Source organism: Nematostella vectensis, chromosome 4 (genome assembly GCF_932526225.1).
Source record: "Nematostella vectensis chromosome 4, jaNemVect1.1, whole genome shotgun sequence".
Lineage (NCBI taxonomy): Eukaryota > Metazoa > Cnidaria > Anthozoa > Actiniaria > Edwardsiidae > Nematostella > Nematostella vectensis.
Genome location: NC_064037.1, coordinates 2964201 through 2989652, shown reverse-complemented (window position 1 = coordinate 2989652; position 25452 = coordinate 2964201). Strand labels below are relative to the sequence as shown.

At 44.9% G+C, this 25452-nt stretch overlaps 3 protein-coding genes and 1 long non-coding RNA gene across 4 annotated transcripts; 2 read left to right on the top strand and 2 right to left on the bottom strand.

The window, feature by feature from the left end:
* The first annotated feature begins 16 nt into the window (after positions 1-16).
* Positions 17-1842, top strand: LOC5511533 (tRNA dimethylallyltransferase). The gene has a single exon (XM_032380904.2). The coding sequence runs from the start codon at positions 49-51 to the stop codon at positions 1447-1449; it is 1401 nt and encodes a 466-aa protein (XP_032236795.1). The 5' UTR covers positions 17-48; the 3' UTR covers positions 1450-1842.
* LOC5511545 (neurexin-3) lies at positions 1840-9535 on the bottom strand. The gene is made up of 5 exons (XM_032380902.2): positions 8826-9535; positions 8044-8264; positions 4779-4991; positions 3905-4387; positions 1840-3336 (listed from the first exon to the last, which is right to left on the bottom strand). The coding sequence occupies exons 1-5, from the start codon at positions 9332-9334 to the stop codon at positions 2984-2986; spliced, it is 1779 nt and encodes a 592-aa protein (XP_032236793.1). The 5' UTR covers positions 9335-9535; the 3' UTR covers positions 1840-2983.
* Positions 4299-5535, top strand: LOC125561885. Its single transcript, XR_007307589.1, has 2 exons — positions 4299-4413; positions 4834-5535. It is a non-coding gene; the product is annotated as an uncharacterized LOC125561885 (long non-coding RNA).
* Positions 9536-10701: 1166 nt separating the features above from the next.
* Positions 10702-25446, bottom strand: LOC5511544 (beta-glucuronidase). The gene is made up of 12 exons (XM_048726630.1): positions 25135-25446; positions 23663-23851; positions 22167-22339; positions 21215-21566; positions 20635-20775; positions 19854-20032; positions 19599-19745; positions 19052-19151; positions 18411-18587; positions 18285-18317; positions 17741-17843; positions 10702-14938 (listed from the first exon to the last, which is right to left on the bottom strand). Exons 1-12 carry the CDS (start codon positions 25366-25368, stop codon positions 14682-14684), a joined length of 2085 nt encoding a protein of 694 aa, XP_048582587.1. The 5' UTR covers positions 25369-25446; the 3' UTR covers positions 10702-14681.
* Between the last annotated feature and the right edge of the window lie 6 nt (positions 25447-25452).

Here is a 25452-nt window from a genome sequence, read left to right as displayed (position 1 = left end):
GCTCGTAGCAGTCCCCCTCACCCCTCATGTCTTTCGGTTGCATTCAAGATGGCGGCTGTAACACGCGCATTTCCCCGCTTGCCAGTTGTTGTTATTCTAGGGTGTACCGGGACAGGAAAATCCAAACTAGCCATCGAAATAGGTAAGCGTATAGGCGGGGAGATAATAAGCGCCGATTCAATGCAAGTTTATAAAGGATTAGACATAATTACCAATAAAGTCACCACAGAAGAAATGCGAGAATGCAAGCACCACATGATCGACTTCGTTTCTCCTCTGAATGAATTCTCAGTGGTGGATTTTCGAAACATGGCGTTACCTTTGATTGAGGAGATTAAAGGGAGAGGAAAAATTCCGATTGTTGTAGGTGGCACAAATTACTACATTGAATCATTATTGTGGGAGATTTTGATTGACAATGACAATAAGCCACCAGAGAATAGTGATGTTGATGATGATGGAGTGACTGATATCAAGAGAAGGAAAGAGATGGAGACAGAGACAAAAATTAATCAAAAGTTTGTAAATACAAAGAAGGAAGATATAAAAGAAAATAACAAAAATTATAAGAAAGAATTTAACAACGTTGAACTTCACAAGGAGCTCCAAATAGTTGATCCTGTAATGGCTAGGCGCATTCACCCAAACGATACTAGAAAGATTGCAAGAAGCCTGCAAGTCTTTGAGCAACATGGAAGGCCTCATAGTGAACTCCTAGCTGAGCAGCAATCCAAAGATGGTGGAAGTGCATATGGGGGCCCTTTAAGATTTGACTTAACATGCGTGTTCTGGCTTCACTGTGAGAAGGAAATACTTAACAAGAGACTGGACAGTAGGGTTGATGCAATGCTTGACAAAGGGCTAGTGCAAGAGCTCTTAGAATTCCATGGTTCTTACAACAAACTTCGTCAAGATGATAACTCCAGGTATTCAGAGGGGATTTTTCAGTCAATAGGGTTTAAAGAATTTCACAATTTTTTAGTTCAGCAACAAAAAGGGGACACAGTGAACTCCTTAATAAAAGAGGAAGACAAAAAAGTATTTGATGAGTGTGTTGAGGCAATGAAGGCAGTGACAAGAAGGTACGCCAAAAAACAAACAATGTGGGTGAAAAATCGATTCCTTAGTAGGCCCATAGGATCGTCACCCAATGTGTATGAGCTGGATGCTACAGATCTTAGTTCTTGGGAAAGTAATGTCCTTGACAGGGGACTAGGGATATTAGAAAACTTGTTACAAGACAAGCAGCCTAGTGTAGACCCGATTGCTAGGATAATAAGAGATCAGCAATCAACTCATGTGCAACACACTTGTGAGGTCTGTGATAACAGGGTTATTATTGGTGATAAAAACTGGGCCAGTCATTTGGTTTCCAAGTCACACAAGTGGCATTTAAAAAAGCAAATGAAGAAGAGTGATAAAAAGGAAACTGAAAAAGAGTTAAGATAGCTTTGTCCTTTTTTGCAAGTACACAATTGCAAGGGCATTTGTCAAGGAGGTTTTACAGGTATGAATGTTTTCAATATCTAAAATCTGCTGGTTTTCAAATAAGACTTGGCAGACAGGTGGTGTGCCTGCAATGGTCTTCCTAAATGAATAGACTTAATAAAAATATGAAAAATTAAATTTTTATTAATGAAAACCCCAGCTTCCATGTTGATGTAATTGTTAATTTGTCATTTTTTTATAAACTTAGAAATGCATGTTGCTGTTACATTTTTGTATGTCATCCAAGCAATTTGCAAAAAGTTACTTTACACCAAAGAATTGTTCACTTATAAATTAAAACCTCAAAATGCATTTTCAACAATGTACATGCAATAAATCAATATTCAATTGTTAGACATTTTCTGAACTTTTAATTTAAACATAGAGCAATAAAAAAGGTATTCATTACAGCAAGCACTATATCTTATGTTGTTTTCACTTGACAGCCATGTACTGTATAGCTTACTGAAACTATTTTCATGTAAAATTTATCTTTGGGTAGTGAATTGTCAACACAATATTTTTCAATATCTAAATGTATACTTGTTGTTTGGTTTGGGATTGAGTATTTGAAGATCCCAAACTAAGACCTGCATGCCCTGCATCTCCTAAGTGGCCTAAGATATGATTCAAGATTCTTTGAGAAAGAATACTAGGCATACTACTCAGAATTTTCATTTACTTTTGAACAACTAAAATATGGTAAAAGTATGGTATGGTCATTATATATAACTCCTTTAGTTAACTGCATAATGTTAATTATACTGAGTAATTGCTTGGTGAATACTGAATCAGACTTTTGCCAAATTTGAGTAACATGTGCTCTTTGAGATTTATTTCTATTTTGCCAAGACAAGAGTAAGTTTGTATAAATAATTATAACACCACCCATAAAGAATACTTTCTATCTATATGTACAATCTACTGTGTGATCTATGTTTTATTTAAGATGCTAAAACGCGTCCTAGTTCTGTTGTTAGTTTCTATTTTCTCTTTTATTCAATTCTAAAGTTCATACAGTGCATAGTTCTGCTGTTTGAGAATTTTCCATTTCCCTTTTTTTTCCAGTTATATTCTTGAAGTCTAGTGTTCTCTTCTTTGTCTGTCTTTTGTTTCAAGAAGTACAGCTTTTACAGGGGCTGTTTTGTTTTTCTTTGATGATAGGCAGGCATTATAGCATTGTTTTTATCACCTGCTTTTGTCCTCAGTATACCTGACTCCTGTCAGTGCTAGTTTTGGATGTTTGATATTTTTCACATCGAAAACTGTGATCTGTGTTTCATCCTTTTGGCACTCCACTAATTTACACCTTCATAACATTCTTCTGTCACCAATCCATAGTGTCAAAGTCTCTTCACTTGTTATTCTTGGATGTTGAATATTTTACCTAAACTTTGTATGGTATTTGAGTCTTTTGGCACCCACAGAATCACCATTTTTATCTGTCACATTGCCATTGTCACTCCTATCTTCTCTTTATTGCTGTTCTCTATGTTCATACTTTGTCATAAGATGAAATGTAGATCTTTGGATGTTCTGACCGAGTTGGGATAGTTGTATGTACAACTGGAATCCTCACAGGTGGCTCAGGCCAGGATCTTGTAGGAGGTGAAGGTGCAGACTGCTCTGGTTTAGGTACAGCTGAGGCAGTACTAAAAGAACCACTGTATCTAGTGTTCCATCTATAGACTAAAAATATTGTGATGAAGATTGAAATGACTGCAGCGACAACAGCTATTGTAATTATCCAGGCCGGGACTCCCATACTCTTGTCGCTGCTCTGTTTTGATTCTGTGTAGAAGTGGAACACAGAATCGGTGGTGTTTATCCATTCCATGGAAGAGTTATCTGAAAAAGAAAGTTCATAAACAAGATTCAGAAGGAAATGACAAAAAGTGCTAACTGTTCACGAAGTTCAAAATTTAGTAACAAATTATTAGAACGGAAACACATGCAATAATTCGAAGTGTGCTAAATCCAGAGGGAGGTGGAAAAAGGCTTTCCATAACCAAGGTAAGAATGGCTCTCTTATCTTCCTTATAAAAGGGTCCCAGTTTTTTTCATTAAAAAATAGGGGGCAATCATGTCTGCATTACGGTTCAATACATTACTAGGTACTATAAAGCATCCATTTTAATCGACATGTCTCTATTTTATGGCTCAATGCAATACTAGGTCAACAATAAAACATCAATACAATACTAGGTACCATAAAGCATCCATTTAAATCGGCTGATTTAAGCAAATAACCGAGAAATAGAGTATCTGACTTAAATTATAGATGGCTATTTAACATTGTTTAGACAACAGCTCTTGTATTTTCAAAGGTGAACAGTAGCATTTCTTTGCTGCTACTTCTGTTTAAGTATAGATTTTGATCATTTGGTTAATGTGTTTTAATGTGTCGGTATTATACCTGTAGTTTCTGTAGGTTTAATTGAATCCTTTGGAACACAATCCTCATCATCTTTATTTGCACAACTTCCAGAGCCCTCCATGGGTGTCGTGGGTACCGGCTTTGTAGTTGGGGCTGCTTTAGTTGTCCGTACTTTAGCGTTAACCACAATGCCATGCTTAGTAAACTTCCCATCTCGCTTTCTTTTCTTTAGAACTTTATCTAGCACTTTGTAATCATCAAACAAGAACTGCTGCAAGAATCCACTGAAGTTAGTTTTGCTGTACGACTTTTCTAGGTCATCTTTGCTGGGACCGCCACCAAAGTAAACTGCCTCTTTGCCGCCTATCAATATCAGATTGGAAGAGGTACCAGGGGCGGGCCCTTTGCCCCCCTCACGGCCATCTAGTACCAACTTCGCATGGCGTCCACGCCTCTTGATCTCGACCCAGTGCCACCGGTTGTCATTCAACAAGCCATCGCCAGCACTCAAGACAAGTTCTCCTGGTTCAAAGGAATCATACTACAAGGTGAGGGTGTCATTTGCACATATATGGAAGCTAGAGCCCAAACATTCACGTCCTGCCAAAAAGAGCCCTTGTCAGCCGTATTTTTAACCCATATTTGAAGACAAGTTATGTGTTGAAATCTCAAAATAGCCATCTAAAAATGTTTCATTCTTCGGTTACCACAAAAGCTTCTCTTAATCATCGAAATGGATGTTTGGAAATAACGGCTGACCGGGACTATTCACGCCCAGCAAGGGAATAGTTTGTACAGTATAGATGCTGTGCATTCGCGTGCGATGCATTGGCATGGAGAAGCCCTATAGCTGCACGATAAAATAGCGCCTTACAGATCAACTGCTATAACAGCACAAGTTAACGGGGATTACCTTTGCCTAGATCCATTTTCAGGACCACATTTCCAGAAATCATTTCCACCACCAGGTGCGTACGTTCGACGCTTGTGTACAGCAGTACTCCCTCTTTGGACGACGTCCGGAACCGGAAGCCAATGAAGTTACGCAGAGGGGTCTTAGACCTCGTTTCCTTGGCAACGTTGTAACGAATGTAACCCGAGCCGTTGAGCCATACAGACGAAGACTCTGAAGTGCAAAAGGTAAATTGAGAACTTGTGAGTCCAGAAAGATCCCCCCCTCCCCTCTCAAACTCAACCCAACCCTAAAATACAGACTCTGAAGAGCAAAAGGAAATTGAAAACTTGTGAGTCCAGAAAGATCCCCCCTCCCCTCTCAAACCCAACCCAACCCTAAAATACAGACTCTGAAGAGCAAAAGGAAATTGAAAACTTGTGAGTCCAGAAAGATCCCCCCTCCCCTCTCAAACCCAACCCAACCCTAAAATACAGACTCTGAAGAGTAAAAGGAAATTGAAAACTTGTGAGTCCAAAAAGATCCCCCCTCCCCTCTAAAACCCAACCCAACCCTAAAATACAGACTCTGAAGAGCAAAAGGAAATTGAAAACTTGTGAGTCCAGAAAGATCCCCCCTCCCCTCTCAAACCCAACCCAACCCTAAAATACCGACTCTGAAGAGCAAAAGGAAATTGAAAACTTGTGAGTCCAGAAAGATCCCCCCTCCCCTCTAAAACCCAACCCAACCCTAAAATACAGACTCTGAAGAGCAAAAGGAAATTGAAAACTTGTGAGTCCAGAAAGATTCCTCCCCTCCCCTCCCCTCCCCTCCCAAACCCTCCCCTCCCCTCTCAAACCCAACCCAGCCCTAAAGTACAGATTATGAAAATCAAAAGGAAATAGTTCGAGAGTTTGTGATTCCCGAAAAGATCCTTCTCCCCTCCTCTCCCAAACCGACCCCAAATCAGGCCCGTACCCAGGGGGGGATGCAGGGGGTGCGTTCCCTCCCTCCCCCTCCAGGAAAAATAAGTTTCACTTTTTCAGATTTCGCACCCCCCCGCCCCCCAGAAAAAAAAACATGGGTTCGGGCCTTTAAATCCCTGGTCATTAGAAAAGTCTCCTTTGCTTTGTACTGAACTATTCGCTAGGGCTCGGTAATATTTGGAAAGTACTCCGGTAGTCTGCGAGGGACTCGGTGATATCCGGTAAGATTCGGAAATCGTGGTAGCTTGTCAATATTCGGGAATGGTTCGTTGCTATTATTGATTGGCTTGGTGAAAGTCGATGTGTACAACTGTTGCGATACTGACCATAGTGGGAAATAATCCCATGCTCGAGGATCCAGCGTACTTTGCGGGCGTTCCCAAAAAGGTCTTCTGCGGTAGTGACCTTTGGGAGCGCCCGCAAAGTACGCTGGATCCTCGAGCATGAAATAATCCGTGTTCACTGTTGTTTTTTTTATGTTCAATTTGGAATAATAAAACTTGGGTATATATGTATCAACGAATTGCTCTAATGTCCCGCTTTTTATACAGATATGACCATGCAATATATGTGAACATAGCCCCGCCTTCCTATTTCCACTAGTTTATTTATTAATAATTTGCTTATAAATACGAGGAATCTTGGCAAGTGAAATTTGTGCAAAGTGTTTATTCAGACTCGTTGATAACACCAGTACAGATGCTTAACGATAAACTTGTCAGTCGGGTATTAAAAAACAAACTGAAATGAAATATTATAGAAAAATTAGAAAGTAAGAGAACGCTTTCGAAAATAACGCGGCTAGATAGAATATTCCTAACGGAGATACACAAGGAACCCACCTAACTTTACTTCAGATGACTCTAGTGAATAAAAAAAACCCTTTACTTAAACTCTTTTTTGTAAAAGGTCCTTAAAACGAAATTGTAATTTATTTCTATTTCGTTATATATATTTTTAATTGAAACCATTGGTTTTAAGTTCGGAAAAGGAAGAAAAATACAAAAAATCTTATTTTGCCTCAGAATGATAACCACATGGTTCATATTTTATGGGGGGAAGAGAGAAATAAGATCTGGCATTGTCGAGGCTTACTCCCGTATCAAGCCATCAATGATATCAATCATAGTAAAGGTTTCATTCAGGAGAGACGGTTGTAGTATTTATCACGGAGTGCTAATTCTCCCAGAACAACAGTCCAACGGTTTTTTGAATTAGCTGTTTCAACTTTTTGAGCGTCACTGGCGTTAGTGTAAAGTGGAGGTTATTTTTTTCGGCATTTTAAACATTACAGATGTCCAATGTGATCCAAGGTCGAGTCAAAACCAGTTTTGCCTGACCATCTTATCGCGTTGAATTCTACACATGGACTCTTGTTTCGTAGGGAAAAGATAGTAAAATTACCTGAAATTATATGCGAGTTAGAAAAATGTCCATAAAGAATAAATATCCAAAACACGAGAGAATAAAATTGAAAATTGGTTGGATAAAACAAAGGGAATCGTTCAACTCTCGAAATACTTGGCGCGTGCGGTTTTTGGTCACATTCATTCACTGATTTAACACCGTCGAATTCTCAATTTGTTTACCAGTCGTTTTGTTTAAGATTTTGCTTCATTGTAAAGTTTCGTGCGTTTGAGGACCTCAGTGGAATTGTTTTATGGATTTCGAATTAAAAATTGAAGCTAAAACGACGCTTTGGTCTATAGAAGCATTTGAATTTGATTCATTCGACGTATTAATCTTGGCTATTACACAATTTACTATAAGTTCATGTTTTTATTATTAACTCCGACAGTCAAAATTTGGGATTATTTTTATATAAAAACAAAAGCATACCCTTCCTTCCCACACATTTTTTGTCTGATAAGTCTGACATTTAATCTACAAAATAATATGTTTTCTTTTCGCGTGCGGACTAGCCAGATGTCGCATCTTTTGTTACTCCGTGTGACGGCGTAAGGTGAAGGCCTCATTTTATTTCTGTGCTGTGTTTAATACCGTTCTTTACTAAAGAATCCACTAAAGCCTATTTGTTGCCTTAGCTTTTTCATTTGTAGCGTTAAGCTTCCACAAAACTATCGACCCATTCATGGCACAAAAACGTTTTCACAAGACAAGATCTACTACAATTAAATTATGCCTTAATGATAGAATAATAAATTGTTAAGCATAAAGGTTTAAATCTAAAAGTTGAGAAGAAAAAAGTAAAGTATCTTGCATCAAACTTTTTCCCCCTTTAAGAAAGACGTAGTTTTCCCCTCGTTTAAGAAAGACGTGAAGTGAAATGACTTTTTTACCTCTCGTGCAGTCCTGACCCTCGTAGCCGGTATCCAGACAGTCACACTCAGTAATCTTTTTCGCACAACCTTTCTGTTGCTTGCAATTCGTCAGAAACTCGTAGGGTTTTGTGCATGCACGCTTGCAGTCAGGAGTAGTTCCCGAGGTGTTTTTGAGCTGAGCAGGAGTGAATCTACCGAGAACGTCGCTGAATTTGACTCCGCTGATGCAGCCAACAAACCTGCAAATATATAAAACCAATGCACCAACTGGCATCCATATTTTGCACATTCTTATTTCAAATTAGTATTTATTATTCATACACAAAACAGGCCTGAGTTTTTCAAGAATTAATTATTCATAGTTCGTGTTCCTGAAGAAAACGATTTTAATTATTTTTAGGAGTATTTTGTAACGGTAATTAAGGCTTTTCTAGTTTGTCGTCTAAGATGAAGTTGAAATGAAATCCATCCTATTCAATTCCCGAAGTTCATTGTTGCCGCTTCGACCGGGTTAATGGTGGTAGAAGCAAGTAAATCTTCTATAGATTCGATTAACCAATTTGCCTTATTTTGGTATAGTTCAATGAGAATCCAATACTCTAATTAACCAAATCATTTCATTTGCCCATTAGGTTCTGTTAGGAAAATTTCTTGCATTCCTTCCCTGATTCAGTCGAAGCTCACGGCATGTGATGGGCAACACTTCGCAAATTCAAAAGTGAAATCCTTTTTGTTCGAGTCGCAAGAAAGCTTTACGAGCAACATGTATCAGTTGGGAAGAAATGTAAAGTCCGCGGTACCTGTTTCCATTGTAAATCTCATAAAACGATCCTGGAAAGGCCAGAGAATTTAACGAGATGTCTAGAGGAAATCCTCCAACGTACAACGCACTAGTAACTGTGAAAGATGAGTCTTTTGCTTTGCAGCTAATCGCTTTGGAAGAGTGGTGATCCACCTTTAAGATGGTGTTTTGGAAGTTCCTGAACACTTGCACACGGTGCCACTTATTGTCTGAGAAATTTCCATGCACAAAGGCTTCTTTCAGCACACATTGTCCAACATGAAGCCGCATTCGTACTTTGCCGTCCACAAGGAAAATATCAATGAAGTCCATTCCAGACGGGTCGTCCTCGTAGATAAGAAAACCATTTTCCTTTTGGGTTTTGAACTCAAACAAGAGCGTTCCGTTGGTTGTCGCATCCCAACGGTCAAATATAGCATAGGCAAGGAGACTATTAAATCGCAATGCAAGAATCGACCTTGTGCCGAACAAAACGGATAGTAATAAAGCGATCCAGATATTCCTCATGGCTCGTCATTTGTCTGCACTGTCCGCCATAAGGGCCGAGGCTATTCAGTGAGGTCGCGAGTTGTAGTAGTGTTTTCCAAGCAAGCAGTGATTTTCGGGGCTCATTTCAAACGACAGGTCGGTCGTACGCCTTTGCTTACGGAAAGTGCGCATCACTTGGCTCGAATACGTCATAAGCACAGTCAAGCTTATCGCGTGAAATCTCCACTCCTCATTGGCTTACTGACTGGTCCTATCGGTAAAAGTGCTTATTAACACATTCCTCTGATCAACGAAGATTTGCGAAAATCACTTAACTTGTCGTCGATGCCATAAACTCGGCTGAAGTTCATTCATGACTCGCTAGCGCGGCCGCTGAGCAGCAGTGTGGAAAAAATGCGGAATCGTTACTTTTGAATGAAAGATGAACAGAGAATACCGCCCTTTTTTAGACGTTCAAATGGTGGCGATTTATTTTGAAACTTTAACTTTCGTATTATTTAAACAAAATGCTTTATGTAAGTCGATTTATGTTAAGAATTTTGAATTTTCAGAAAGAGGTACTTTAAATGCATACCACAACAACCCCACCATTGAAAGTCTGTCATGATAGGTGGTAATAGTGCGTAATTCAGTTTCAGTGAAACTGGTTTGTTCCTACATCATTTAGTCTAACAGGAATGCTGAATAAAGTTGTAGTTTTTTTTCCTTAAACACCTGTTATTTCTAATCCCTATTTTATGAAGTTGTATTTCTGAATGAAGGGATATGTTAACAATAATATCTCGATCGCCCACGCTTGCTACTACGACTACGAATAAGAGAAAAACTTATAGGCAAAGCGTCAGAACGCATTTGCAGTCTGTCGTATGGTTGGCATGGCTTTTAACCTGCCATTCAAACTTCTATTCGCGCTTTTCACAAATGTTTGGTCCATAGTCTGGTGGTAATGACTGTAGTTTAGCACCCATTGACTCTAGGTCCTCTTTCTGTTTTCACAAACCTCATTTCTAAATGGAATGACCACATTTTACTGCGGTATAAATAGTATGGTTGTGTAGTGTCTCGAGTAAGGCGTAGTTTGGCTTTGAGCTTGTGCCTTTTTAAGGGGCATATGTATAGCAACAATTCCCTTCGTAAATTCTCATTTGTAAATACTTGTTTACAAGTTTCGAAGTTTGAACGATACGCGTGACATTGTCCGTTTAATTATGTCGTGAACTTTCGACGTCTCCAGTCTCCTCTGTTGTGATGAGTGAGATTTGTGTTTTCAGTGGTCGATAATTACGTATATAAACGACTGAATATACTAGAACATGATTGCGAGAACAAATACCTTGATGGTTAGATTATTTTATCGATAGGCTTTTCAATCAATGAACAACACATCAATTTTTGACCATTTAATAGAAAAATAAATAAGTACAAAATTGGTTATTAAAAAAAAACAACCGCGACCATATTATTAGTGTAAGGGCAATGTTGTCTATCATTAAACTTTGTCAAAAGGTAGGTTTTAAGTATATATTCTTCAATAACATTCCCCTAAATGACATAAATGAAAATGTGGTCCTGGATTTAATGAGCTTAATGCGATGTAATGGCACGGTGGAGCAATCATCAGTAGCATAGCATGAGACACGCACGGCGTGGTATAGCACGACACATCAGTAGCATAGCATGAGACACGCACGGCGTGGTATAGCACGACACATCAGTAGCATAGCATGAGACACGCACGGCGTGGTATAGCACGACACATCAGTAGCATAGCATGAGACACGCACGGCGTGGTATAGCACGACACATCAGTAGCATAGCATGAGACACGCACGGCGTGGTATAGCACGACACATCAGTAGCATAGCATGACACTATCAGTGCTCTATAGCACGGCTCACGCACGGCGTGGTATAGCACGACACATCAGTAGTCTATAGCACGGCTCACGCACGGCGTGGTATAGCACGACACATCAGTAGTCTATAGCACGGCTCACGCACGGCGTGGTATAGCACGACACATCAGTAGTCTATAGCACGGCTCACGCACGGCGTGGTATAGCACGACACATCAGTAGTCTATAGCACGGCTCACGCACGGCGTGGTATAGCACGACACATCAGTAGTCTATAGCACGGCTCACGTACGGCGTGGTATAGCATGACACTATCAGTACTCTATAGCACGGCTCACGCACGGCGCGGTATAGCACGACACATCAGTACTCTATAGCACGGCTCACGCACGGCGTGGTATAGCACGACACATCAGTACTCTATAGCACGGCTCACGCACGGCGTGGTATAGCACGACACATCAGTAGCATAGCACGACACATCAGTAGTCTATAGCACGGCTCACGCACGGCGTGGTATAGCACGACACATCAGTAGCATAGCATGAGACACGCACGGCGTGGTATAGCACGACACATCAGTAGCATAGCATGACACTATCAGTACTCTATAGCACGGCTCACGCACGGCGTGGTATAGCACGACACATCAGTAGCATAGCATGAGACTATCAGTACTCTATAGCACGGCTCACGCACGGCGTGGTATAGCACGACACATCAGTAGCATAGCATGAGACACGCACGGCGTGGTATAGCACGACACATCAGTAGCATAGCATGAGACTATCAGTACTCTATAGCACGGCTCACGCACGGCGTGGTATAGCACGACACATCAGTAGCATAGCATGAGACACGCACGGCGTGGTATAGCACGACACATCAGTACTCTATAGCACGGCTCACGCACGGCGTGGTATAGCACGACACATCAGTAGTCTATAGCACGGCTCACGCACGGCGTGGTATAGCACGACACATCAGTAGCATAGCATGACACTATCAGTACTCTATAGCACGGCTCACGCACGGCGTGGTATAGCACGACACATCAGTAGCATGGCATGAGACACGCACGGCGTGGTATAGCACGACACATCAGTAGCATAGCATGAGACACGCACGGCGCGGTATAGCACGACACATCAGTAGCATAGCATGAGACACGCACGGCGCGGTATAGCACGACACATCAGTAGCATAGCATGACACTATCAGTGCTCTATAGCACGGCTCACGCACGGCGTGGTATAGCACGACACATCAGTAGTCTATAGCACGGCTCACGCACGGCGTGGTATAGCACGACACATCAGTAGCATAGCATGAGACACGCACTGCACGGTATAGCACGACACATCAGTAGCATAGCATGAGACGCACAGCGCGGTATAGCACGACACATCAGTAGTATAGCATGAAACATGCACGGCTCACGGCGTGGTATAGCATGACACATCAGTAGCATAGCATGAGACACGCACGGCGTGGTATAGCACGACACATCAGTAGCATAGCATGACACTATCAGTGCTCTATAGCACGGCTCACGCACGGCGTGGTATAGCACGACACATCAGTAGTCTATAGCACGGCTCACGCACGGCGTGGTATAGCACGACACATCAGTAGCATAGCATGAGACACGCACTGCACGGTATAGCACGACACATCAGTAGCATAGCATGAGACGCACAGCGCGATATAGCGCGACACATCAGTAGTATAGCATGAAACATGCACGGCTCACGGCGTGGTATAGCATGACACATCAGTAGCATAGCATGAGACACGCACGGCGTGGTATAGCACGACACATCAGTAGCATAGCATGAGACACGCACGGCGTGGTATAGCACGACACATCAGTAGCATAGCATGAGACACACACGGCGTGGTATAGCACGACACATCAGTAGCATAGCATGAGACACGCACTGCACGGTATAGCACGACACATCAGTAGCATAGCATGACACTATCAGTACTCTATAGCACGGCTCACGCACGGCGTGGTATAGCACGACACATCAGTAGCATAGCATGAGACACGCACGGCGCGGTATAGCACTACACATCAGTAGCATAGCATGAGACGCACAGCGCGGTATAGCACGACACATCAGTAGTATAGCATGAAACATGCACGGCTCACGGCGTGGTATAGCATGACACATCAGTAGCATAGCATGAGACACGCACGGCGTGGTATAGCACGACACATCAGTAGCATAGCATGAGACAGGCACGGCGTGGTATAGCACGACACATCAGTAGCATAGCATGAGACACGCACGGCGTGGTATAGCACGACACATCAGTAGCATAGCATGAGACACGCACGGCGTGGTATAGCACGACACATCAGTAGCATAGCATGAGACACGCACGGCGCGGTATAGCACGACACATCAGTAGCATAGCATGACACTATCAGTACTCTATAGCACGGCTCACGCACAGCGCGGTATAGCACGACACATCAGTAGCATAGCATGAGACACGCACTGCACGGTATAGCACGACACATCAGTAGCATAGCATGAGACTCACAGCGCGGTATAGCACGACACATCAGTAGTATAGCATGAAACATGCACGGCTCACGGCGTGGTATAGCATGACACATCATTAGCATAGCATGAGACACGCACGGCGTGGTATAGCACGACACATCAGTAGCATAGCATGAGACACGCACGGCGCGGTATAGCACGACACATCAGTATTATAGCATCAGAAACGCACTGCGTGGTATAGCACGACACACCAGTAGCATAGCATGAGACACGCACGGCGCGGTATAGCACGACACATCAGTAGCATAGCATGAGACACGCACTGCACGGTATAGCACGACAAATCAGTAGCATAGCATGACACTATCAGTACTCTATAGCACGGCTCACGCACAGCGCGGTATAGCACGACACATCAGTAGCATAGCATGAGACACGCACTGCACGGTATAGCACGACACATCAGTAGCATAGCATGAGACTCACAGCGCGGTATAGCACGACACATCAGTAGTATAGCATGAAACATGCACGGCTCACGGCGTGGTATAGCATGACACATCAGTAGCATAGCATGAGACACGCACGGCGTGGTATAGCACGACACATCAGTAGCATAGCATGAGACACGCACGGCGCGGTATAGCACGACACATCAGTAGCATAGCATGAGACACGCACTGCACGGTATAGCACGACAAATCAGTAGCATAGCATGAGACACGCACTGCACGGTATAGCACGACAAATCAGTAGCATAGCATGAGACACGCACAGCGCGGTAAAGAACTAAACTCACGGCACGGTGAAAGCCCTGAATTACACACTACGACTTTCGTAGTCGAGCATCGTAGCGGAGTCTTAGGCTAATTTACACTCTACGACTTGAGTTGTAGAGGTATCACGGGCAAATTCTATATGACTAAATCGTGCTGTCTGAATCAGCCTTTACATCAATGTATCCTTGGCGAGCAGAAGTTTCAAAGAACTACGGGTAATCACTCATGGCAAACAGTTGCACGGTTCGTCGGTCTAAAGTCGTATTGATGCGCTCTTCGCGAATCAGAGCAGAACCTTTGTGAGGCATATTCTTTACCAAAGTGTCCAATAACTCATCGCCGGTACATCTGTGGCAGTGTGTCAACTCGATAGACTGGTAACGGGATCTCAGCACATGTGCAGAAGCTTTCGGGTTTCTCTCTCTTGTGAGAATTCCCTTTCTGTTTCCACCCGTTCTGTCTGTTGCTAAAATGAGGGAACAAGAAATTGAAAAGAACGAGAAAATAAAACAGATGACGTAGCCTACTCTTGTGATTATACCAGGGAGAGGGAGAGGGAGAGGGAGAGGGAGAGGGAGAGGGAGAGGGAGAGGGAGAGGGAGAGGGAGAGGGAGAGGGAGAGGGAGAGGGAGAGGGAGAGGGAGAGGGAGAGGGAGAGGGAGAGGGAGAGGGAGAGGGAGAGGGAGAGGGCGAGGGAGAGGGAGAGGGAGAGGACGAGGGAGAGGACGAGGGAGAGGGAGAGGGAGAGGGAGAGGGAGAGGGAGAGGGAGAGGGAGAGGGAGAGGGAGAGGGAGAGGGAGAGGGAGAGGGAGAGGGAGAGGGAGAGGGAGAGGGAGAGGGCGAGGGAGAGGGAGAGGGAGAGGACGAGGGAGAGGACGAGGGAGAGGGAGAGGGAGAGGGAGAGGGAGAGGGAGAGGGAGAGGGAGAGGACGAGGGAGAGGGAGAGGACGAGGGAGAGGACGAGGGAGAGGGAGAGGACGAGGGAGAGGGAGAGGGAGAGGACGAGGGAGAGGGAGAGGGAGAGGGAGAGGACGAGGGAGAGGGAGAGGGAGAGGACGAGGGAGAGGACGAGGGAGAGGGAGAGGGAGAGGGAGAGGGAGAGGGAGAGGGAGAGGGAGAGGGAGAGGGAGAGGGAGAGGGAGAGGGAGAGGGAGAGGGAGAGAGGGAGAGGGAGAGGGAGAGGGAGAGGGAGAGGGAGAGGGAGAGGGAGAGGGATAGGGAGAGGGAGAGGGAGAGGGAGAGGGAGAGGGAGAGGGAGAGGGAGAGGGAGAGGACGAGGGAGAGGGAGAGGGAGAGGACGAGGGAGAGGGAGAGGACGAGGGAGAGGGAGAGGACGAGGGAGAGGGAGAGGGAGAGGACGAGGGAGAGGACGAGGGAGAGGAAGAGGGAGAGGGAGAGGACGAGGGAGAGGGAGAGGACGAGGGAGAGGGAGAGGGAGAGGACGAGGGAGAGGGAGAGGGAGAGGGAGAGGGAGAGGACGAGGGAGAGGGAGAGGACGAGGGAGAGGGAGAGGGAGAGGGAGAGGGAGAGGGAGAGGGAGAGGGAGAGGGAGAGGGAGAGGGAGAGGGAGAGGGAGAGGACGAGGGAGAGGGAGAGGACGAGGGAGAGGGAGAGGACGAGGGAGAGGGAGAGGACGAGGGAGAGGGAGAGGACGAGGGAGAGGGAGAGGACGAGGGAGAGGGAGAGGGAGAGGACGAGGGAGAGGACGAGGGAGAGGGAGAGGGAGAGGGAGAGGGAGAGGGAGAGGACGAGGGAGAGGGAGAGGACGAGGGAGAGGGAGAGGACGAGGGAGAGGGAGAGGACGAGGGAGAGGACGAGGGAGAGGGAGAGGACGAGGGAGAGGACGAGGGAGAGGACGAGGGAGAGGGAGAGGGAGAGGACGAGGGAGAGGGAGAGGGAGAGGGAGAGGGAGAGGGAGAGGGAGGGGGAGGGGGAGAGGGAGGGAGAGGGAGAGGGAGAGGGAGAGGGAGAGGGAGAGGGAGAGGGAGAGGGAGAGGGAGAGGGAGAGGGAGAGGGAGAGGGAGAGGGAGAGGGAGAGGGAGAGGGAGAGGGCGAGGGAGAGGGAGAGGGAGAGGACGAGGGAGAGGGAGAGGACGAGGGAGAGGGAGAGGGAGAGGGAGAGGGAGAGGGAGAGGGAGAGGGAGAGGACGAGGGAGAGGGAGAGGACGAGGGAGAGGGAGAGGGAGAGGGAGAGGGAGAGGGAGAGGGAGAGGACGAGGGAGAGGGAGAGGGAGAGGACGAGGGAGAGGACGAGGGAGAGGGAGAGGGAGAGGGAGAGGGAGAGGGAGAGGGAGAGGACGAGGGAGAGGGAGAGGACGAGGGAGAGGGAGAGGACGAGGGAGAGGACGAGGGAGAGGGAGAGGACGAGGGAGAGGGAGAGGGAGAGGACGAGGGAGAGGGAGAGGGAGAGGGAGAGGACGAGGGAGAGGGAGAGGGAGAGGGAGAGGGAGAGGGAGAGGGAGAGGGAGAGGGAGGGGGAGGGGGAGAGGGAGGGAGAGGGAGAGGGAGAGGGAGAGGGAGAGGGAGAGGGAGAGGGAGAGGGAGAGGGAGAGGGAGAGGGAGAGGGAGAGGGAGAGGGAGAGGGAGAGGGAGAGGGAGAGGGACGAGGGAGAGGGAGAGGGAGAGGGAGAGGGAGAGGGAGAGGGAGAGGGAGAGGGAGAGGGAGAGGGAGAGGGCGAGGGAGAGGGAGAGGGAGAGGACGAGGGAGAGGGAGAGGACGAGGGAGAGGGAGAGGGAGAGGGAGAGGGAGAGGGAGAGGGAGAGGGAGAGGGAGAGGACGAGGGAGAGGGAGAGGACGAGGGAGAGGGAGAGGGAGAGGGAGAGGGAGAGGGAGAGGACGAGGGAGAGGGAGAGGGAGAGGACGAGGGAGAGGGAGAGGGAGAGGGAGAGGGAGAGGGAGAGTAGCAGCAGCAGTAGCAGCAGCAGTAGTATTAGTAGTAGTAGTAGTAGTAGTAGTAGTAGTAGTAGTAGTAGTAGTAGTAGTAGTAGTAGTAGTAGTAGTAGTGAGAGTAGTAGTAGTAGTAGTAGTAGTAGTGGTAGTAGTGGTAGTAGTAGTAGTGATAGTAGTAGTAGTAGTAGACTGTTGTTTAGTAGTTTAAAGTCACAGTTAGCCCTCTCTGGTATTCCTCACTCATGGATGGAATTCGAAGCGTGTGGTAAATTTGTAGATTTTATAGCTCCGATACATCTATTCAATTTAGTCAACCGCTCACACGCACCCTTCCCCTACCATAGGTTTTGCTCTTTAACGTCCCAAACACTAATATACCTTGCGGAGTGTTAAAATCCGCGAAGGTCCAGATCATTTCTCCAATCAGGAACTCCCATCTTAGGCGGTCGAATACTGGGAAATAGTGCTTCATAACCTCCATCTGAATAAGATAAAACATTGTATAACCAGCGTTGTTATAAACTGCGTTATGTAAAGCGCGTTGCAAAGAGTAATGGAAAAAGCCATATAATGTCCTTTGGCGGTTACTCAATCCTTATTTGTTGTTCTGGAGCCGAGCATTTTGTTTGTCGTGACAAAGCGATAGTAAGCGTGTTATTACCTTGATTGTCTAGTGCGATACCCAAGCATAGCTTTTGTGTCGATGGAAAGCATCCCGGTTTGATAGCATTTCCAGATACCTTTAGGGGGCAAAAAATAGACTTTCCCCACCAGGTCGGTTAGGGTTTTTATAAGGAGAATGCCAAACTCCAGCATGAAGTGTCTTAAAATTCTAGAGTTGTATTCGCTGCTGTCAACTCTGTCTGATAATTTATTTTTACCGCGAATTTTGAACTGCTTTGTTTCATGTGTATGTACTTACTTGGTATTCCTCTGTAAACATTACTGACGGATCCTGTGAGAATTAAAGAAGATAAAGTAAACATTTATTATCTCGATCTCAATAAAAAATAACACTTTGCAAAAAAAAAAAAAAACTTGCTTTTACCCTATGCAGTCCTGCAATGGCCTCCGCTCCGTACTCTGTTATTAAAACCGGTTTGTGATACCGGTCAAACCAGCCACGCATTTCCCACTCCAATGCGCCTGCGATCCGATTCTGTTGCCCAGGAAACGTGTACCAGCCAAAGTAACGGTTGAAGGCAATGACGTCACAGAACTGGGCCTAAGTTTCGATTGATTGGGTGAAAAAAATCATTTTAAAATGTCCGTATTCGCTCACAATAAATAGGGGGGGGGCAACCACGCCCCTTATTGTCATTTCCTGAAATATTTAGAATATTGGGGGGAGCATATCAAGAAAATTGAGCCAAAAATTGTCGTTTTTGCCAAACGCGGTCACTTCCATATAAGAAGACTAACATATTCCTTATTTAAAAATTCTGCATTATTATTGTAATGTTTAAGGTTTGTGTACCCCAGGGGCTTTGTAAACTTTATGACTTATAACCAGAAGAGAAAAACAGTTACTGTGACCATCTTTAGTTAGTTGAGAAGGTCCCTAAAAAAAAAAAGTTTCCTCGGTACCAGACCCCCAAACGACAACGTTTTCTTCATATGGGGGGTACACGCGCCCCTAGTCTTACGGCCCTGTAGTTACGTAATATTGTTATTGATTATGAGACTTACTGCCTTGTCCTCTTTCCCGCCCTTTTCATGACTCAGCATAGTGACGTAAGTAACAGGCCGTGCTTGCTTATCTAATTTCTTTGCCAAGTCGATCACACTTCTGCCATAAGAGATATCTCATTAACCGAACACTACTGATAACGAACCAAACTAAGAGTTGAAAAGTAGGTAATGGCGAATGAGGGAGAGAGGAGCTTAAAGGAAAGAGCTAAGAAAGATCATTCCCAGTATTTATGCAGGACATCCAAACAAAAGGATCACCTTTTTTGCTATTTTTACGGTACCCTGGTCTTCTACCAGCTGTGAAAAGCCCAGGTCAGCTAGCCATCGCCTTGTACCTTATATAAAGCGGCTAACAACTCCCCTCTCCCCCTAATCATGGTTATGTGTCATGCAAACAACCTCTTACCGACAAGCCGTGCAGCTTGTAGCCACGGTTTTGTACTAACACTCCTCTTCCCCTCTAACAAGTTATGGCCTTGTACCTTAATTTATAGGGCTACCCCTCTCCCACCCTCCCTCCGCCCAGCTAGCCATGATCTTGTACCTTAAGTAGGCGGCCGCGGTGTCGGTGTCCGTGTGTGGTTCGTTAGCGACACTCCACATAACCACTGAAGGGTGATTTTTGTCTCGCCTGATAAGATCTGTTATCATGCTGAGATGCTGAGACAGTGATTTGTCATTGAAGTATTCTCTTTAAAACAAAATAGCAACATGAGAAATTATTTAGATTGAGGATTAGGGGACGATCCAAGGCTGTTTGTCATTCCTCACGTATAAAATAACTGCTACTGTGACGTACGGTTTTGAGAATCCGACTGCAGATCCTTCGTCGATGATAACGATGCCCAGTCTATCCGCCAAATCCATCGTTTCCTCAGAGTAAGGATAGTGCGAGGTCCGAAACGAGTTGGCGCCAAACCACTTGAGCAGGTTGAAGTCTTTTACGAGCTGCGGATAATCGAAGCCCCTGCCACGGAACTAAAAAAATGTGATGAGTGTCACTTCTCCCCGCCCTAAGAGTTAGATCCCCCCCCCTGTAAATCCACATGCTGTTAGCTTATAGTCCCTGCGCATACGTGGATTGCTCGACGCGACAGCACGGTTATACTGGTTCTCAAGCCAGACGACCTCTGTTCTGTCAGTTAAAATTCGGATCAAGTGAGTTCGTTTTTTTTTTTTTTTTTTTTTTTGTGCAAACCTATACCTATAGTGTCGTTAAAGAACCATCGGAGGCACTGGGCCGTTGTACCATCTCCAGCCTTACACTATAACTCACCCTTGGTAGTTCTAGTTCATGATTGTAGACTAGTACGTGATTTTTAGCGTAGGATTCTCGTTATTTGCGCGTTGCCCGATTTCTTTTTTTGATTTTCCACAGCGATCTCGTTAGATTAGAATTGGTCGGTCCGTTATTAGAATGTTCCAATAATTGGAGTTCGTTTGAAATTTTCACTCAAAATTACACGCACGGGAACAAGAGATGATTGGTGACACTGAGTGAGGTTCCGAACCTGGAAACCAGAACAATGAGACTCTTATTCATCACGATTCTAAGAGTTTTATAGCAAAATTGTACTCACCTCAGCGTCCTCATGCTTCCCGAAACCCTTGAAGTAGAAAGGCGCGTCGTTGATGAGAAACCGATTACCGTCGATCCGTACCGTCCGGATTCCAACGGGGAGACGATACACATCTGTTGTGTGGTTCCATATAGTTGAGATCTGTGTATAATCGGATAAATTTAATTCCCCCTGACTCAGTGTTCGCTTCAATTGGTATGACGCCTTAATAAACAGAACGCTAGTACTACCACCAGGATTTTGGCCCTACCTGTTATTTTTTCAGTGGAATGAAATGGCTGCGTTCTTTCGGGAGAGAAATGAAAAGCAAGATATGAAAAGCAGAGGATTCTGGTGTTAGGGTACACCTTGAACCCTGGGAAACCATGTGTCGTGACCCGCGTTGTATTAATTTATAAATCACAAAATCCCAGATACGAAGACAAAGCTGATATTTCGAGGGCCGTAACCAACAATCTGCTTCAATAACGCTGACATACTGTTCCATTTGTAACCAATGAAGCAAAGCAGGCTACGAAACATAGATTCTTTAGATGTGCAACCTGGAACCAGTGTTGATGTAGCCACCCAATCTACCTACCTTGAGTGAATAAAGATATCCTGCGATTGCGCTCATCCCGACCGGCCACCAGAGCTGTGGTCCCGGGACCTTTAACTCTCCCGCGAACTTTCCCGCACCTTCTTCGACAGCCATGAGCCCGCCATTTGCGTCCAGCAGCTCATATCGCATGGTGATGTCATTACTTACACCCTCGATAGCCCTGGTTGCTATGACTGCGACAAATTTTACAATCCCTGTATTGAACAAGACGTCCGTTGCTATGGTGATGTCCGTCAGATAAGTTGTGGGCGTGGTGTATAGTTTGACGGAGCGGTGAATGCCGGCGTAGTTGAAGAAATCAAAGTCGTATTCCTGGGTCACTTCGGTTTCCCTTAAAACACGTATAGTAGAAGGGTCATCAAAAAGGGAGCAGTTTAGGGAGCACTTTTAAGTCAAAAGAGCATGCAAGAACTCGATTTGTTTTATGTTTCTTTGTTTGTTGTTTTCAATTATTATTTTTTTTTTTTTGCAAGAGTTGAACACTTTGGTTTTTATAAAAATTTGCAAGCTATAAACCCAAACAAGTTGAGAAAAGTAACCTGAACGCCTTTGTGAAACAGAGTAGTTGCGCTGACGTTTCGAGCGTTAGCCCTTCGTCGAAGCAAAAAAGCTACTTTGTTTGACAAAGGCTTTTAATATTCTTTTTTAACTACAGCTTGCCTGTAGTCTTTCTAGTTATACCATATATTAAAAATAATCAAATTGATTTTTCTTGGCGAGAATCAAGGCTTTCTTTTTTAAAAAGTATTAGCTGGAGAACTGATGCAAATAAAATAAGTTAGGTTATAGATAGTAACTTGTGTCAAGAGATCAAATGCTCTCTTGCTATGACTTCATACACTCATACATTCTTTACATTACCCTTTGTAATTGTTTCCTATCTCGTCTCGGGGTCCCTGGGGGGTCTTTACCTCGTACAATTTTTAATTACCCTTTGTAATGGCTGACCGAGCTCTCTCCTGGAGGTACCGTGCTGTCAGATAGGGTATTGTTGACAGCGACTGTTATTCGGTTTTTATGGTAGTAATCCAGATTGTCGGTGATGTCAGCCTCGAAGGGGAGATGGCCGCCTTCATGCGAAAGGATCTCCATTCCGTTCAACCACTACAGAGAAATCTGCCATAAGTCAATGTAATGTTGTGTTCAATCCTCTTCATTTGATTGTTCCTAACTTCATCGATGTGTCGAGATGTATTAAAATGCCCCTAATCCAAGGAGCCAAGGGATGGTAACACAGAAATATTGGGTATGGGGGTAGAGACGTGTAGCTTGCGTTGTAGATGAAACTAACCTCTGCTATTTTCGGAGCAGCCGAGGTTATGTTCGGAGTAACCGAGTTATCTTTGGAATAACCGTGGCTATGTTAGCAATAACCGATTATATGTTAGGAGTAACCAAGTAATGTAAGGAGTAACCGTGGCTATGTTAGCAATAACCAATGTTATGTTCGGGGTAACCGATGTTATGTTCGGAGTAACCGTGTCTATGTTAGCAATAACCAGTGTTATGTACGGAGTAACCGTGGCTATGTTAGCAATAACCAATGTTATGTTTGAAGTAACCGAGGTTATGTACGGAGTAACCGTGGCTATGTGAGCAATAACCGATGATATGTTAGGAGTAACCAAGAAATGTACGGAGTAACCGTGGCTAAGTTAGCAATAACCAATGTTATGTTCGAAGTAACGTAGGTTATGTACGGAGTAACCGTGGCTATGTTAGCAATAACCAATGTTATGTTCGAAGTAACCAAGGCTATTTTCGGAGTAACCGGTGTTATGTTCGGAGTAACCGAGGTTTTGTTCAGAGTAACCGTGGCTATGTTAGCAATAACCGTGGCTATGTTAACAATAACCAATGTTATGTTCGGAGTAATCGTGGTTAGTTTCATCAGGCTAAGAATGTAGCATCCCCTGGCAGACCAAGAGTATTGACAAGGCCACTTTTGTGTGTGCATCATACCATGACAACAATCCCGACCTCGGCTGCAGACATTATAGCCTGGTATGTACTATTGTTAGTTTTCATGGCAATCTTAATTTAAATTGGCTAAACATGCTATTAGGTTAGGTTTGACCTGTTTGGTAGCACTTCGACTTGTATTCAGACTAGTTATCCCTATTTTCGGGTTTCCTGTGGTTGATGCTGGCTTTCCCCAGGCTCTCGCCTTCAGGCCAACCACTGGAATACCGAACAGAAGCCAGGGACTAGGAACTAGGACTTTTATATATATTCATGTATCATCATCATCGTCATCATCATCATGATATCGTCATCAAAATTTCCCAATAATGTTGACACTGCCGTTTCATACATAGAAGCCTAGTCCATGGTGTTCTTTTCGGAGCTACTGATTCCTGTTAAACCTTACAAAAGCTAAAACACCACAGGAAACCCAAAAAGTTAGGAACCGGGCTTCCAACTTACCACTTTGCAGTAGTAATGGACGCTCTCAAATCTGATAACGACCCGCGTTTGACGGCTTAAGTGGGTCCATGCTTGGGGGACATGTATGGTCCGCTCGTACCAGACCCACCCAACAAAGTCCCGCAGCCACCGTAGCTCTGTGACGTCATTGAAGCTTGAGGGTACAGGCATAGAGATGGTGTGTCCGGTCTGGGTTAGGAAACAGTCAAGTTTTAGCCATCTTCTATTGGCTATAATTCGGGCGAGTTGAAAACTTATTAAGGGAGGGATCGGTCTGCTGGTAGCCTGTGTACAGCCGCTATCTAGCCTGGCAATCGCCAGGTTAGTAAGCGGCTGTACACGGGCCTGGCAATCGCCAGGTTAGTAAGCGGCTGTACACAGGCCTGGCAATTGCCAGGTTAGTAAGCGGCTGTACACAGGCCTGGCAATTGCCAGGTTAGTAAGCGGCTGTACACAGGCCTGGCAATTGCCAGGTTAGTAAGCGGCTGTACACAGGCCTGGCAATTGCCAGGTTAGTAAGCGGCTGTACACAGGCCTGGCAATTGCCAGGTTAGTAAGCGGCTGTACACAGGCCTGGCAATTGCCAGGTTAGTAAGCGGCTGTACACAGGCCTGGCAATCGCCAGGTTAGTAAGCGACTGTACACAGGCCTGGCAATTGCCAGGTTAGTAAGCGGCTGTACACAGGCCTGGCAATTGCCAGGTTAGTAAGCGGCTGTACACAGGACTGGCAATTGCCAGGTTAGTAAGCGGCTGTACACAGGACTGGCAATTGCCAAGTTAGTAAGCGGCTGTACACAGGCCTGGCAATTGCCAGGTTAGTAAGCGGCTGTACACAGGCCTGGCAATCGCCAGGTTAGTAAGCGGCTGTACACAGGCTAGTCTCCTCGCCTGTACGCGCGGGAGATTAAAATAAGCCAGCGTAGCAAGCGGTAGAGGGAATGTGGTGAGTGTGTGCTTGCGTTTTCATCATGAACACGAATCGGCTGCAAACGCCCTTTTTTCTTCCTCCTTCCCCTTCTTCCACGGCTTTCCACAATCGCCCTCACGCTTGCGTCGCAGAATAACTTTTATTTCATGTAGAGCTACTAGGAAAAGGACAGGCCCTGATGAGGTCTTTCGGTCAAGTAGCGAAATCTAACTCCTCCTTAGAAACCTTTTACTTCCTTTCTTCCGAGCATAGGGTAGTTCGAGTCATCGAACGTAAAACTATATAGAGGTACTTGAAGGGGAAATAAAAACTATTTTTAGTTTGAGGGAGTTCGAGTTCCGAGTGTTAAAGGGAGAACTGTACTTGAATTGACAAGCAGAAAAAGTCTAAAATAACAAAGACTTGAATCCCTCTTCTATAGCAACCTGTTCTAATATTGTCTGGTAGCACTATTTCAACACCTGGTTTCCCACTTTTCTATAATCCTTATAATATAATCGGTACTTTAATGGGCTTGTGAGACCAACTAACACTCGAACTCACCTCTGTTAACGGGTTAGCAAACCACATATCATCAAATCCTTTGCTTCGCTGAGGTGAATCGTCCGCACGGAAATCCCATATACCATCAAGACTTTTGATCTCTCGCGACTCGGACGCCCGTGGAAACAACATTCCTTTGGAAATGTCAGGGTCTCTTTCGCCGTGGCATAACTGATAGTTCCAAATTACTACGTTTGTAAAGAGACGAACAGTGATCCACAAAAAGCCACGCATTTTAAAATGTTTGGTGGAAAAATTTTGATCCAAACAGCCGCTTCAACCACCTGTAAACGGTCGTCGGTCACAGGTCCCTTTGAA